This window comes from Dryas octopetala, chromosome 5 (assembly GCF_963921425.1).
Source record: "Dryas octopetala chromosome 5, drDryOcto1.1, whole genome shotgun sequence".
NCBI lineage: Eukaryota > Viridiplantae > Streptophyta > Magnoliopsida > Rosales > Rosaceae > Dryas > Dryas octopetala.
Genome location: NC_141370.1, coordinates 9,419,365 through 9,436,554, shown reverse-complemented (window position 1 = coordinate 9,436,554; position 17,190 = coordinate 9,419,365). Strand labels below are relative to the sequence as shown.

The 17,190-nt window shown below is 33.2% G+C and overlaps 1 protein-coding gene across 1 annotated transcript; it reads left to right on the top strand.

The window, feature by feature from the left end:
* The first annotated feature begins 9,391 nt into the window (after positions 1 to 9,391).
* LOC147284082 (ABC transporter G family member 1-like) lies at positions 9,392 to 13,072 on the top strand. Its single transcript, XM_086244055.1, has 8 exons — positions 9,392 to 9,836; positions 10,153 to 10,232; positions 10,546 to 11,010; positions 11,261 to 11,347; positions 11,518 to 11,643; positions 11,757 to 11,948; positions 12,045 to 12,131; positions 12,294 to 13,072. Exons 1-8 carry the CDS (start codon positions 9,392 to 9,394, stop codon positions 12,963 to 12,965), a joined length of 2,154 nt encoding a protein of 717 aa, XP_086100181.1. The 3' UTR covers positions 12,966 to 13,072.
* The last annotated feature ends 4,118 nt before the right edge of the window (positions 13,073 to 17,190 follow it).

The window sequence follows — 17,190 nt, the reverse complement described above, 5'->3', positions numbered from 1 at the left end:
AGTATTTATATCTTCTATATAAATAGGGGAGTTCGGCAAATATGAGGGACAAACACATAAATTTTACGCGATTGTAAAACTAATATAGGGTTGAAGGAAATTAACTTTTAAATGTGTTATTTTTCATTTGTCCCTCATGTTAGTCGATCATACCGAAGGAGGTGATTTTCACACTTTACTTTTCACCAATTGCACTTTCTTTTTAAAAAAATATTTTTTCAATATATTATTATTACTTGTATTGCTATTTCCAATTTTGGCCTTCCATATATATATATAAAACTTAAATTCTCATATGGATCGTGTATGATCTAAGTCACTCAATTTTCTCTCTCATCTGGGTTGTCTCCTAGTTGCCTTCTCCATTTAATAGTGCAACAAAGTGGGATACAGTTTCAGTACTCAAAGACGCACGAACGACTCTATTTATTAGTTTTCTCTTTCTATAAGTTTTGTGAGATTTGTAAGTATTGTTTAAAGAAAGGAAGATAAAGAACAAAAAGATGCATATGTAACTCATATCTCAACCCTTTTTATCTTGGTAAATTGATTGATGAATGCTAAGTATCAGTAGTATATGAACAATTAGATAAACAAAATTTAAGGCAATTGGCCCCACCCTTATTTCTGATTCAATTATGTATTTATGTGTGAAAATATAGAGTGTTGTCCCATATTTGAAAAGTATAACCTTGCATAAAAGTTTATAAGGGTTTTAGGCTATTCCTCTTATTTCTAATTGGTTTTGGAATGAATGCCTAGATTTCTTTATGGTATTAAAGCATGTTCACTCGCGTGTGTTAGGACCAGTGACCACACGTGCGCCACGTCACCCAATATAAGTATAAGTTGTCTACATGTTTGGCTTAAAGTGATTCCATAGGTGCGGAAATGTGTGAGAATGTAGAGTGTTGTCCCACATTAAAAAAGTATAATCTTACATAATGGCTTATAAGGGTATTGTACTACTTCTCTTATTGCCAATTAATTTTTGAGATAAATGCCTAAATTTCTTTATTATTTACCCTAATATTTTTGCTGAATATTATTAAATTGTGACACTGTGAAGACATAACCCTACAAATGATGAAAAGGTTGACAATATTTCCGGTCACTGGCCTAAAGTAGCCTCCATAATTTATTAGACATATATTTGGGGTGCTAAAACACCAAGTAGCAATTTAGATTGGCATGCTTTGTTTGGAAGTTGGAACGTCCAAAGCCACCTTATTAACTATTAAGTAATTATAGTAAAACAAACGACTTAATTATAATAAAACAGACCAACTTATTTATTAGGGCACTTATATCAGTTTGATTTCTAAACTTCTAATTAGAAAAATTAAAGACTCTGATTTTTTCATTTTTTCCAATTGAGGGTATTCCGTTAATTTACACATTTTTTATTCAAATTTTCGTTTGCATAGCACCATGTGCCAATCACGTAGAGTCTTTTTTTAGGGCAAAATGGTCTTTTTCATTTATATTTTACCATTTTTCCCTCATGCACCATTTTTCCTTCCTTCATTCCCCACTAAATTTTGATAGAAAATGTGTAAATTGATGGAATAACTTCAATTGGTAAAATTGAAAAAATTAGAGTCCTTACTTTTCTAAATTAGAAATCTGAGAATCAAACTAATACAAGTGTAATAATCTGAAGATCAAAATGGCGTTAATCCCTAATTATTATGGTATTAGTCCACTTGCGATTAATGATTACTTCCAAAATACCAAACTCTGCTTTGACCTCTACAACTGGACCAAGCCTGCTCGTAGACAGAGACTCCCACTTTTAGCCTTTAATTTACTAAGTGGTTTATATGGTGAATGAGATGGACAAGTCTTTGAAAAACTTGTTATGATATTCATGCAATTATATATGACCACCTTATTGATTCATTGAATCACCAGGGCGGCTACAATTAATTAATTGAATACCAGCTTTCTCAATTTTTGTTAGAATGTCTATAGGGTTAGATCTAGCAATATCCTATCCGACATGTTAACATTACACGAAACGATACGATTATACATTTATACGAAAAATTTAATATTCGGGCCGAGGCTTATCGTGTCGTGTTGAAATCGTGTGGATACCAGTTAATTTTTGTGTCATGTTCGTGTTAACCTGTGAAACCCTTTAGTGACCCGTTAGAAAATAAATATATTTAATTTAATTTTTTCTTATGATATTAATCATTTAATTTACACATTTTTTTATATGTTTCTTATGTGTAATGTTTACAGATAATTATCAAAACCCATTTTAGACTACCTCTTTCTTGTATAGTCCAACCATTTAATTGGACTTCCCAGCGGGTCCATGTAATTCCCATCCGGCCCACTTTTTTTTTCCCCCAGTCCACTTATTTTGATTCGTCTTATTCTCCGTTTTCTCTCGGTGTCTTTCATTTATCACATTTCAAATATGAATTTCTCTCATTTCATTCTCTCATTGATGTATCGTCGTTCGGCCATGGATGGTGGTGAGACCCACCTCTCCATGCTCGCCTCTCTCTCCTCTTCCTTCTATGGCCTTCGATCGTCCAACCACCTAGCGACAGTGGCAGATCAACACCGAGCGGCTTTCCGGCCAATTTTCCAGAAAACTAGACAGTGACTCAACTCAATTATGGTATTTTCTTACTCCTCTAATCATGGGCTTTATTTTTCTCATGGTCTTACTTGACAATTTTGAGGAATTATGATTTTGAAATTGTAATTTTGTTGTGACTATTGGTTTCTACATATAATGCCTATCACACCCATTACAGAAACAACATGAGCAATTAATGTGAAGACCCTCCAGGTTGCGTGACTTTAAGAAACAGAGTTTTTGGTGCAGGGGCAGCTTTCATTTTCATCAACACAATAGTTGCTGAGTTTTGCTATGTTTCCTATTCCAAAGCCATGGAAAGCTTCCAGCCATATGGTGGAGGATAGGCTTTCTATTGGTCCGGGAACTTTCAATGAGGTCATCAATGGGATTGATCAAATTGTTCATCATCATGAGATTCATGATCATGTTTTGTCTTACTTTCTCCAACAACCATCACATAATTAATTAATTATTCTTTTAGTCTGATATAATTAGGGTTGCCCTTTGGTTTGGTTTTTACCGAACCGACCGACTACCGACCGAATTTTTTTGGTTTGGTATACCGATTTTCACAATTCGAAAATCGAAAATCTGAAACCGAAAATATTCGAAAAAAGTTGGTTTGGTTTTGGTAAAAACAAAAAAAAGTTGGTAAACCAACCGATTACTGAAAATTATTACCGAAAAAACTGAAACAATTACCGAAATTTAGTTATATATACTTATATAATACTATTATGTTAGTGGTACAATAAATATTAAACTACTAATATCTTAAACAACTATTAAAAAATATAATTGTATAATGTTATCATATTAATATTATGAAAAGTGTGAGTTAAGATATAGAGTCATTCTCGAATAAAGTAAATGTTATTATTTTTAGGAAAATAAAAATCTCATCTTTAGGTAAGGAATGCATATATATATATATGTATATATATATATTTATACACTCATATTTATCGGTATACATACATACTAAATTAATAGGATATGTACTAATACATATTATTAAACTAATTATACTAGTATATATTATCACTAGGGTAAAATACTAGTACTATACTAAACTACCAATACTACTCGTGCAAATATATATTCATCAAACATTATATTTTATACATCATATTTGATTAAATTTTAATTTATATTGGTATATAATAATTAGTATTATTATAATTAAACTGAAAATGAACCGAAGATATACCGAAGTAAACCGAAAATGAACCGAAGATATACCGAACTAAATTGAAAATGAACCGAAAATATCCGATACCAAAATTACCGAAATCGAACCGAAAACTGAAATTTACCAAAAAATACCGAACCAAAAAATACCGAAACCGAAAACCACCGAAATCGAAAAATACCGAATTTTTTGGTTTTGGTTTGGTAAGTCCCAATACCGATCCGAACCGACCGATGGGCAGCCCTAGATATAATACAAAGTTATGTTTGATATGGAAAGCCTAGAATTTAAAATAGAAAGAAAAAAGATCAACCACCTTTATATAACTATATTCTATTTTTGACTGTTTCATGAATCGTATGCCCTTATTGACTCTTTCTTTTCTAAGTATATCATTGATTTATTCGCTTAATTAATTATATAATATATATATAGAATCATATGCCCTTATTGATTCTTTCTTTTCTAAGTATATCATTGCTTTATTTGCTTAAGTAATTATATAATATATATATATCCTCCTTGTTATAAAGGGGTTTTGCCAATTCAGAATGAGTGTTGCAACTTGATTATTACTATTAGACGATAACAATGAGGTAATTGTTATTGTTTTTCAGTAACAATAAAGTGATTGTTACTTTCAGTCAGTAACAATAGGTGATTGTTACTGTCATATAGTAGCAATAGGTGATTAGTACTGTTAGACAGTAACAATATGTGATTGTTACTGTCATATTGTTACTATCAAATAATAATAATATCATATTGTCACTGTTAGACAATAGAAATAGGTGATTGTTACTATCAAACAATAACAATAAGTGATTATTATTGTCAGACAATAGCAATAAGTGATTTTTACTGCCAAGTAGTAGCAATACGTGATTGTTATTATCAAACAATAATGTCAGACAATAGCAATAAGTGATTGTTACTATCAAACAATAACAATACATGATTACTATCAAAACACCCATTTTGGACTACCTCCTTCTTGTATAGTCCAACCATTTAATTGGGCTTCCCAGTGGGTCCATATAATTTCTATTCGGCCCACTTTTTTTTTCCCCAGTCCACTTAATTTGATTCGTCTTATTCTCCGTTTTCTCTCGGTGTCTTTTATTTATCACATTTCAAATATGAATTTCTCTCATTTCATTCTCTCCTTGATGTATCGTCGTTCGGCCATGGATGGTGGTGAGACCCACCTCTCCATACTCGCCTTTCTCTCATCTTCCTTCTGTGGCCTTCGATCGTCCAACCACCTAGCGACGGTGGCAGATCAACACCGAGAAGCAGCGGCTTTCCGGCCAATTTTCCAGAAAACTTGACGGTGACTCAACTCAATTATGGTCTTTTCTTACTCCTCTAATTATGGGCTTTATTTTTCTCTTGGTCTTACTTGACAATTTTGAGGAATTATGATTTTGAAATTTTTAAGATTTGAAATTGTAATTTTGCTGTGACTATTGGTTTCTACATATAATGCCTATCACACCCATTACAGAAACAACAGGAGCAATTAATGTGAAGACCCTCCAGGTTGCGTGACTTTAAGAAACAGAGTTTTTGGTGCAAGGGCAGCTTTCATTTTTCATCAACACAATAGTTGCTGAGTTTTGCTATGTTTCCTATTCCAAAGCCATGGAAAGCTTCTAGCCATATGGTGGAGGATAGGCTTTATATTGGTCTGGGAACTTTCAATGAGGTCATCAATGGGATTGATCAAATTGATCATCATCATGATCAGGGATGGAGCCAGGATTTAGAACTCGGGGGGGCTAAACTAAAAAAACTTCGACAGTACTAGGAAAAAATTTCATTAATAAATAAAAAAGATACATTTACTTAGAGGGGATATAGTGAGCCTTACCCCTAAAAATTCATATCTATACAAAAATATAGACTAAAAACCAACAACAAAACAATAAAAGAAGCAATGCAAAATTGCAAATACAAGAGAAAAGAAAATATGTTTGCTCTTGCTGAGATGAAAACGTGCTTGTTGCTGGGAGTGATGGGTGAGTGGGTGAGTGGGTGATGTTTTGTATTTTTTTAAGACTTAATTGTGTTTTTACCACCCAAAGTTTGGGGTGATTCCCACTTTACCACTCAGAACTTTATTTGTCCCACTTTACCACCCAAAGTTTATATTGATTCTCACTTTACCACACAGAACTTTATCTGTCCCACTTTACCACCCAAAGTTTACATTGATTCCCACTTTACCACCCCACATTGATTCCTACTTTACCCCCTGAATCTAGAGTGACAAAATAGACGGAAAAAGGTTAACTGGGACACGAAAAATAGTTTTGGGTGGTAAAGTGGGAATCAATGTAAACTTTGGGTGGTAAAGTGGGACAAATAAAGTTCTGGGTGGTAAAGTGAGAATCAATGTAAACTTTGGGTGGTAAAGTGGGACAAATAAAGTTCTGGGTGGTAAAGTGGGAATCAATGTAAACTTTGGGTGGTAAAAACACAATTAAGCCTTTTTTAAATTGGGGTGGGCTGGGCTGTAAAGCCTGCAATAGATACATAGCTTTTAAAAAAAAAAAAAAAAATTTAAGGGGTGCTGGAGCACGTCCAACCCCCTACTATGATCCGTCCCTGATCATGATCATGTTTTGTCTTACTTTCTCCAACAACCATCACATAATTAATTAATTATTCTTTTAGTCTGATATAATACAAAGTTTTGTTTGATATGGAAAGCCTAGAATTTAAAATAGAAAGAAAAAAGATCAACTACCTTTATATAACTATATTCTATTTTTGATTGTTTCATGAATCATATGCCCTTATTACTCTTTCTTTTCTAAGTATATCATTGATTTATTTGCTTAATTAATTATATAATATATATATATATATAGAATCATATGCCCTTGTTGACTCTTTCTTTTCTAAGTATATCATTGATTTATTTGCTTAATTAATTATAATATATATATATATCCTCCATGTTATAAGGGGGTTTTGCCAATTCAGAATGAGTGTTGCATCTGATTAGTACTATTAGACGATAACAATGAGGTAATTGCTATTGTTTGTCAGTAACAATAAAGTGATTGTTACTTTCAGACAGTAACAATAGGTGATTGTTACTGTCATGTAGTAGCAATATGTGATTATTACTGTCAGACAGTAGTAATATGTGATTGTTACTATCAAATAATAATAATATATTATTGCCACTGTCAGACAGTAGCAATAGGTGATTGTTACTATCAAACAATAACAATAGGTGATTGTTATTGTCAGGCAATAGTAATAAGTGATTTTTACTGCCAAGTATTAGCAATAAGTGATTGTTATTATCAAACAATAACAACACCTGATTGTCACTGCCAGACAATAGCAATAAGTGATTGTTACTATCAAACAATAACAATACATGATTGCTACTATGTATTGCTACTATCAGGCAGTAGCAATAAATGATTGTTCCTATCAAACAATAACAATACATGATTGCTACTATGTATTGCTATTATTAGGCAGTAGCAATAAATGATTGTTATTATCAAATAATAACAATACATGATTGCCACTTTCAGGCAGTAGCAATAGATGATTGTTTCTCATCTTGATTTTTTGTGTTTTATGTTGGTTATTAGTATTTAACATGTTATTGCTATATTTACAACTACTTTATTGATTGATTTGTAATTGTTACAATTTCATAGTAACCATAATATTAATGTTATGAATTGTTACTATTTGATAGTAACGATTATATTTACTATTAAAATGCAAAATATTAAGTTATGAATGTGACTCTCTCATCTTGATTTTTTGTGTTTTATGTTGGTATTATTTAACATGTTTATGAAATGAAAAATACCTAAATTATGAATTTTTTTTATATTTTTTTAGTTTGTGTACCAATTGGCACTGAAATGAAGAAGAAAGAAAAAAACTACATTTCAAAAAATATTGTAGCTCCAAATTTTTAAAAAGTGGGCTGGGTGGAATAGTCATTGTAGCGTGTGGGCTTTTTAATCAGTTGTATGTCTGAAGTGAGCTTAAAAAAAATAATCCTAATGTTTGAACTATATATTTATAGAATAAAATGTATTTACTTATGTAATATAATTTATTTAATTTAAATTTATTGTTGAAAAAATGTATATTTTTTTCTTAACAAGTCGTGTCATGTTTGTGTTGGCATTTTGTTTACTCGTTGGCTTAACAAGTTGTGTCGTGTTCACTTGTTAACTTAACGAGTCGTGTCGTGTTTGACCCGAATTATGACTTTTGTTTCACTATTATTTGACAAAAATTATATTATATGTTAAATTATAATAAAATAAAAATTTTAGTATGAAATAGAGATAAATAATAAATTAAAATTAATTACCCAATCAGAAAAAAGGTGAAAGGTCAACTACTAAAATTGGTATAAAAAAATCCCAAGAATAATTAGATTCCTTTTAGCGGTTGACAACAGATCAAAAAGTAAAAGCTCGCTAGTGGCCAAAAAAAAAAAAAAAGTAAAAGCTCGCTTGTTACATTGAAAAGGTTGGGGAACAATATAAAAAGTACCATAGTGAATACTAATCAAGAGATAGAGTTTGTTCAGGAGATTTGATATTTGAAAATGAGATTCTTTTCTCATATTTGTTAAGTGTAAATAGGAGAAAGAAAGAGTAGGTTTCTCATTTTCATGGATATTCAAAGCTCACAAAATGGGGTTTCGCATTCCCAAGGAATGTGGATTTCTCATTCTCATTTTTCAGTTAACAATTTAACATGCATAGTGGTTAATTTTTTTTTTTTAATAATATGTAAAAGAAAAACCACAGCTAATAAATAAAAATATAAAATGACAAACAAGCATTTATAAGAGGATCTCCAACAGACTCCTCAAATTTGACTCTTCAAATCTTACTTTGCTGACCTATGTGACAATTTGAAGAGCCAAATTTCTTACTTTAAAATTGTGAACTCCAACAAACTCTTCAATTTCATTAATTTCTTATTTTTATTGTCTTTTTCTTGTCTAGACAAAATTAAGATTTCAATAAGATTTGAAGAGCCAAATTCATTAGTTAAAACTGATGAGTTGACTTTGGGTCTCTATTTTGACAAGTTCATTTACAAAGGTTATTGGAGATGATTTATTTAATATAGCACAACTAATTGAGCAGTTAAAGACTTTTGTCGAATCTGTTAGAGATGTTCTTATGTGTATACTAACACCAACTCGACCCTAAAATTGAAATGAAAAATATGGCATTAAATTCTTGGACAGTGATGAGTTGGCTGGCTCTAGACTATTATTGCACGAACTAGCTAGTCATGATAAATCTTCTGGGATTTCCGTCAATAAAAACAAGCGCGAATGCGGTACTCATTTCCGACTACTTTTCAATTTTTTTCATGCACAGTAATCTTTGACCAGAACTTCTCAAGCATTGACCGATTAAAATAGTGAATGAAAAATACAATTAAAAAGAAAAGAATCACAGCTTTTGAGAGTTTTACAAACACGTACTTTAAATACTGAGTTGGAGATGAGAACGTGACACTGCAACAACCTGAGCAGCTTAGCGTCTCCCTCTTGTTCAAAACTTGAATCCTTTAGTAACAGCATGGAATCGGATAATCCAGCTAAGGTCCCAAGATGGACACCAAGCCCAAGCCCAACAAGATCATTATTACCGGCTATGGAAAGCAGCACAGCTTCTGCAGAAGATCATGGCATACCCTTGTCCTCTTCTTCTAGCATGGACAAAATTTTCCCATTTAGCATTGGATTTAAAGGCAGTATTGCTGCTGCTGCTGCTCCAGACTGTCACTCAGGTCATGGCATTCATCAAACAGCTGCATGGCCAAATTATGGAAATGAATTTGGGTCAAGAGTAATGCATGGTATTTGTTTGACATGGAAGGACCTGTTGGTTGGTGTATCTGATGGGAAAAATGGTCACAGAATGATCTTGCAGGGACTTACAGGGTATGCTCAACCGGGTGAGTTGTTGGCTATTATGGGTCCTTCTGGCTGTGGCAAATCAACCCTTTTGGATTCTTTGGCAGGTACTTCGATCATTATGCTCATCCAATTTCTCCATCAACTTTTGTTTATGAAATTATGTCATAGTGTTTCATTTATGGAAAAATTTACCAAAAAGACTTAAACCTTGGGCCTTTTGTTATTTCAGGATATGAACTATGTTTTGTATCATTAGAGATATAAAATTTCTGTCATTTATTTACTGGCAGCCTCATTTATTTACTGGTAGCCTCGTTTAGTGAAAAATAAAATTTGATGAATTGAAGATTATTGCTTAATTATTATGTTCTAATTGACTTTAAATTAGAATACTGATTAAGAAACGTTCGGATATTGAAGGCAGGCTAAGTTCAAACACACAGCAGACAGGGGAGATCCTCATCAATGGCCGTAAAGAAAAACTTGCCTTTGGAACTTCGGTAAGAAAAGTGAAGGAACAAATGTATATGCAATTATGCATAATCTAATTAATAACATACAAATTCCACTACAATGGACCAACCTTGAGACCACAATGATTGAAGATCATGATCGAGTCTGTCTCACAAAAATCCCTATTAATTAATTACATTAATTGTCAATGAATTGTGAAATAGGCTTGATGTTGGTTTATCTGAATTATTTCCTCATTCATTTCAAAGTGTTCGCTTATAAGAATAAGAATTCAGATTCTCTCCTTGTCTTGGAAACATGGAAAATAGTTCGTATGTGTGACTTCTCTGGATGGTACAGGCATACGTGACTCAAGATGACACTCTGATGACAACATTAACAGTAAGGGAAGTTGTATATTACTCAGCGCAACTCCAACTGCCAGACTCCATGTCCAAAGCCGAAAAGAAGGAGCGAGCAGAGACGACGATAAGAGAGATGGGTTTGCAAGACTCCATGGACACAAGGATTGGAGGTTGGAGCATAAAAGGCCTCAGTGGTGGACAAAAGAGAAGAGTTAGCATTTGCATTGAGATTTTAACTCGCCCAAAGCTTCTCTTCCTTGATGAACCTACTAGTGGACTAGACAGTGCAGCATCTTACCATGTCATGAATCGTATTGTGAAGCTAGCTCATAGGGATGGAAGGACAGTCATTGCATCAATTCATCAACCTAGCAGTGAAGTTTTTGAGCTTTTCCAAAATCTTTGCCTTCTTTCCTCTGGTAGAACAGTCTATTTTGGCCCTGCTTCAATGGCAGAACAGGTATTGGCTTCTTCAATAGTGTTAGAGGAACCACATTTTCTGACCATATTAGTTGACAATTTAAAGTGGTTGTTGATGTGTACCTACTACCTATCACATTAGTTACTGTCACCAACTATTAATTGATATAATCACATAATGGGCTAGAAATTATGGTCCCTCTAGCTCTTAATTTTAAACAATGAATGTGAAATAAAGATTCATTCTAAATTCATCAGCATAAAGTTAACTTAATTTTTATGTGGTGCAGTTTTTTGCTTCAAATGGCTTCCCATGTCCAACCCTCAGAAACCCATCAGATCATTACCTTAGAACTATCAACAAGGACTTTGATGTTGTAAGTGTTCTTGAAACAATTAATCTCCCTATATTTATTTTATTTTGTTCAAATGTTTTGCGAGAAATTATAATTGCTTGATCATCTTGAAAGTACTTACCCTCATCATAGAATAAACTTACGGAATCTCAAATAAAATAACAAATGGTTACCTTGAGTGTTGACATTAGGACATTGAACAAGGACTTGATGGCAAAACAAGCACTGAGGAAGCAATTAACACTCTCATAAAATCATACGAGTCGTCAAATACTTTCAAGCAAGTTCAGAGAAGGGTAGCTGAGATTGGCCAACAGGTAAACAAGTTTATGGTTTTGAATGTCCAAATTCAACCAAGTATTATTATCTGATCAAAAGGCAGAAAGAGGAAAGGGTTAATGAATACTTGATGTTTTGTTCTGTTTTGTAGAAAGGAGGAGCTCTAGAGAAAAGAAGCCAAGCAAGTTTCATAACCCAATGCCTAGTTCTGACAAGGAGATCTTTTGTCAACATGTATCGTGATCTAGGCTACTACTGGCTTCGCCTTGCAATTTACATTGCATTGTGTTTATGCGTAGGGACTATCTTTTTTGACATTGGCTCCACTTTTGGCTCTATTCAGGTAATTAGGAGAAGATATTAGTTATATCTTTCTCTTCTAATACTGTACCACATGAGCCAACATAATTTAATAGCTCCAAAATGACTGAATTTTCAGGCTAGAGGTTCAATGCTCATGTTTGTTGCAGCATTCTTGACTTTCATGGCAATAGGTGGATTCCCTTCTTTTGTTGAAGACATGAAGGTTAGTCAGTTGGATTAGTAAATGTCTACTTTTTTTGTAAGTGAGTCTTGCCTCGATTACTCTATTAGAGAGGTGGTCAATAGCCTGGTCATTAGATGTAGCACAAATAGCAATGCTTGCCTGTATATCATTGTTGACCCCTTTTTCTCTGTTCCTAACCAGATCTTTGGGAGAGAAAGATTAAATGGGCACTATGGTGTTGGTGCATTTGTTGTTGGAAACACATTTTCCTCCATTCCATACTTACTGATGATCTCTGTAATTCCTGGAGCAATAGCCTACTTCCTTGTTGGCCTTCAAAAGAGCTTTGAACACTTTGCATATTTTATAATGGTGCTCTTTGTGTGCATGATGTTGGTTGAGAGCCTGATGATGATTGTAGCCAGCATTGTGCCAGATTTCCTCATGGGTATCATCACAGGTGCTGGAATTCAAGGAGTGATGATGCTGAACGGTGGTTTCTTCAGGCTACCAGATGATCTTCCGAAGCCTTTCTGGAGATACCCAATGTACTACATTGCATTCCATAAGTATGCAAATCAAGGATTCTACAAAAATGAGTTTGAAGGACTAACATTCCCCAATAATCAAGCACAACCTCCCACAGTTACTGGTGAAGAAATATTAAAAAGTGTTTGGCAAGTAGAGATGGGTTACTCTAAGTGGGTTGATCTTGCCATTTTGTTTGGTATGGTAGTTGTTTATAGGCTCATGTTTTTGGGGATCATTAAGACAATTGAAAAGGTTGTGCCAACTATCAAAGCTCTTGTAGTTGTTGCTCCCAAGCAGTCTAAACAGATCACAGAGAATCCATTCTCCATGCCCTCAACATAAGAACTGTGTTTGTATGTAGTATAAATGTAGATATTCAACTATGGTTGGAATGACTTACCTCTAATATATGGTTGAAATGAAATATTTTTATTCCATTTGAAAGCAAACCACTATTCATTCTTCAATTAGGAATAGATACTTTCATCATTGATCTCATACCTCAAGTACATATATGGTCAAGAAATAGAGGAGGATTGATCATTTTTCTTTTTCTTTTTTAGTGCTGCTATTTACATCCCTGCCCTATTTTAATGAAAATAATAATTACGTTGTAAACACTGGTATTTATGTGATTGTGCACAATTATTTATTTAGAATTATTAAGTAAGTTATATATATATATCAAGAATGCTCTAAAACTAACTAGTTAGTTAGTAAGTTAAGACAAAGCTAACCACCAAATTGGGCTCACTGCACAATGTAATTTCAAAATTCAAACCATATATTTTTTAGGCCCTATTTCAAAAATTATCTCTATATAAAATCTTCAAAATTGGAAATTATTTAGCCGTTTGATTATGGTAACAATTATTTATATGCTTTTATTGAAAACAGTGATCGTCTATTTATTTATTTGATCACAATTAGATGAATAAATAATTTCTAATGTTGTTGATCTTTAAGTATGACCTAAAAAATGAACGGTTCGAATTATGAGATTAGTTATGTGTGAGCCTAAAAGTATGGTTAATTTCATATTAACTTACTAACTAATTAGTTTTAGAGTACTTCTCTATACAGGCTTCTTCTGTTGAGGTATACCTCAACTTATTTATGTTGAGGTATGACCTTGTTGGGGTCCACACGAGTTGTTTTGTGTCGATCCGAACCGTTCGCAAGGATCATCTTCATTGATAGATCATCCTTGCAAAAAATTAGCCAAATCGGAAATCATTTGTTTATCTAACTTTGATAAAACAAATGGACGGTTTCATCGAAAATATTTGGTTCGTCCATTTATTTGATCAAAGTTAGATAGGCAAATGATTTCCAATTTGGCTAATCTTTTGCAAGGATGATCTATCTATGGAGATGTAAAAATTGAACGGTTCCGATCGACACAAAACGACTCGTGTGGGCCCCAACAGGGCATATCTCAACATAAATAAGTTGAGATATACCTCAACATAAATAAGTTGAGATACACCTCAACAGAAGGAGCTTGTTCCTCTATATATATAAAAAGTAAACAAAGTTATTTGGTGAAATTTTAAAAATACCAAAAAATGCTCATGCTTACCAAGCCAGCCAATTGGACAAGTCAACTTCTTACGGTAAAAGATGTAAAACAAACGACCTTGTTGTAATAAAACAAGACAATTTTGTTGATCCGCCCAATTGGCTGCTCTATGATGATTGTTTTCATAGTCTGCCTTTTGACCTCGTCGATCCTGACTTCCTAGGAGTCTCTTAATTTGTAGTTTTCTTTGAATAATAGTAATATAATAATAGAAAATTTTCACATTTATCATGTGGGTAATATGATAAATAAAATAAAGTGTAACTTTATTTTATAAAAAATAGTAAAGTGTTTGACAGTGCATAGTATGAAGGGTATAGTGTCACAAAAAATAGTAATGGAGTAAAGTGCATGTCGCTAAACCAATTCTAGTTTGAAGGAGTTTTTTGTAATTAAGCCTAAAAAATACAATTAATAAATCAAAACTATCAAATAAAATGCTCGATCAATACGTATGTATAATCAAGGAGTGAAATTTCGAAAATTTCGCCGAAATTTTTGTTTTTTTGGGATCCCGAAATTTTATCACATAACCCTTAATTTTCGATAATTTTTCGGCGAAATTTTCGAAATTTCGCCGAAATTTCGATCCCCCTTCAAGTGTATTTCTGTGAAATTTCGCCGAAATTTCGACGAAATTTCACTTTACAGCCTGTACTGTACCTCATCACTCGGATCTCTCTTTCTTTTTTATCCACACACTCGAAAATCATACCTTACTCGACGGTAATGGCCGCCGGAATCGCCGGCCTTTGGAGCTTCGATTGGCCATGTACAGTGGTCGGATGTGCAAGCCAATAACATGGCTGGACTCTGCTCGGCGAGGGGAACCTTTCTGTGGAGGTCGCCGGCCTCGATTCCACCTGAAAAGTGGGTCAACGGTGGAGGGATCGATCGGGCCTAGCTGGTTTCGGGTTCCTCTGCTGGGTTCTCGGGTCGAGCGACGGCTGGGTTGTGTTGGCCAGCAGCTGGGGAGTTAGCCGAGAACTGGCCGGCGATGGTGAGTGACTTTGATGGTAGTTTGAATAAATTTATGGTTCTTCACTTCTTCCTCTGAACTAATAGTCTAATACTAATGAGAGAAGACTAATCATCTCTTTGACTCTTTCCTTTTATTTATGCAGCAGACTAGTAATACTAATGAGAGAAGACTAATCATCTCTTTGACTCTTCCTTTTATTAATGGAGTAGACTATTAATGACTAATGAGAGAAGACTTGAGAGGTCACGGGGGAAAAAGGAAAAATGAAGGAAAGAAAAAATAAAAAAAAGAAGAGAAAAGAAAAGAAAAAAAAAAAAAAAAGATTTAAGGTTGATTGGGATTTGGGACCTTTTGGTAATTGGAAAGAAAAAAAAAGGTTTGAGGTTTCATTTGGCCGTTTTAATGTTTTGTTTAGTTGTTTTTAAACTCTAATATATTTCTATATAAAAAATAATTTAAAATACCCTAAAAGACCTAAATACTAATATCCTAGATAATATAGAATATAGATTATAGAGTATATAGAGTTTAGTTAAAAATTATAGAGTATAAATAGTATTAAGGTAGATAGAGTATATAGGGTTTAGTATTAGGATTTAGTCTATAAATTATAAAGTATAAAGAATATACTAATTTTATTTATTCATTATACTAATTTTATTTAATAATATTTGCTTCCAGCGCGCATTATATTTACTTTATATCACATGAAACTTATTATATAATTTAGTTTCTTCAATATTTTTTATCAATGTAGTAGATAATATGTTAAATAAACATATGGTTAAATTTCATTCAAAATTTCCATATTTTGATAACAATTTCCGTCGTTTTTGTTTAATTCTGTCGAAATCGAAATTTTAATCGAAATTTCTACGAAAATTTCCATCGAAATTTCCATCGAAAATTTCCTCGAAACCGAAATTTTACTCCTTGCGTATAATATAGCCATCATAATTGTGATGTAAATTGTGCTCATCACAACCAAAAGGTCCAAAACCATGTCAAAATTCCTATGGATGTAACTTCGATCGTTTTGGTCAAAACTTCCATACACGTTAAAATATTTGCAGTCCACGGCAATACACATATAGTGATAAAACCATGTGCAGTCGACGGCAATGCACAAACCTACGATCCCATTGATCCAGCTAGTTGGAATTGGTCCCATTGATCCAGCTGTTTATAAAACACATTGGAAGTCTCACGATCTACTTTCTAAAATATATATATATATATATATATATATATATATATTAAGTTTGGTTTCCATCTAAGTCATTCTTCTTCTTCCTATATTCTCTTTTCTTCATATTCTTCTTCATAATCATCTTAATTCATATCTTAATTTTTTCTACATATTCATCACCAGCTAGCTAATTATTCATCCTATACGAACAACAAATCCATTGTGTTGTTCTTATTATTTTACGTTGATTTCTCAAAACATGGAATTAGAATTGGAGCAACCCATCTTGAGAAAGCTAGGCACCAAGTACGTGCTCCAAAAATAAGCAGAATTAGGAAAACCAAAACAGGTACTTGGAGCACCCACTGATCAAGAGCAGTACGTACTAGTTCGTATATATTAGAGCTAATTCTCAATTAATTATGCTATGATGATGACGATGATGCTTGCAATGGTAGGGAATCTGAATCATTAGAGATGGAGATGCCAAAGTGTGAGTCTGCGGAGATAAGGCTGTCTTGGGTACGCTCTCAAGTCATTGGTGCTCATGTAGAATTCCATTCTCCCTTTGGGAAACGAAGCCTCTCTTACGCTGATCACACGGCCTCTGCCCGCTCTCTTCATTACATCGAAAATTTCATCATCAACAATGTCCTTCCCTTTTACGGTAAATTTTATATTATCTAATTTAGACTAAACTACCTTTTTGTTTTTGTGTTTTGACTCGAGGTTTAAATTTTGCTATTTTGGTCCTTGTGTTTATCTTGTTTCTAAGCTTAATTAAGACAATTTTGAAATTTTGTCAGTTAACTCA

Excerpts from the sequence above, each read along its gene's own strand:
- LOC147284082 (XM_086244055.1), top strand. The coding sequence starts at position 9,392 with ATGGAATCGGATAATCCAGCTAAGGTCCCAAGATGGACACCAAGCCCA. Across the intron at positions 11,348-11,517 it reads TCAACAAGGACTTTGATGTT|GACATTGAACAAGGACTTGA; the intron begins GTAAGTGTTCTT and ends TGTTGACATTAG. Across the intron at positions 11,949-12,044 it reads CCACTTTTGGCTCTATTCAG|GCTAGAGGTTCAATGCTCAT; the intron begins GTAATTAGGAGA and ends CTGAATTTTCAG.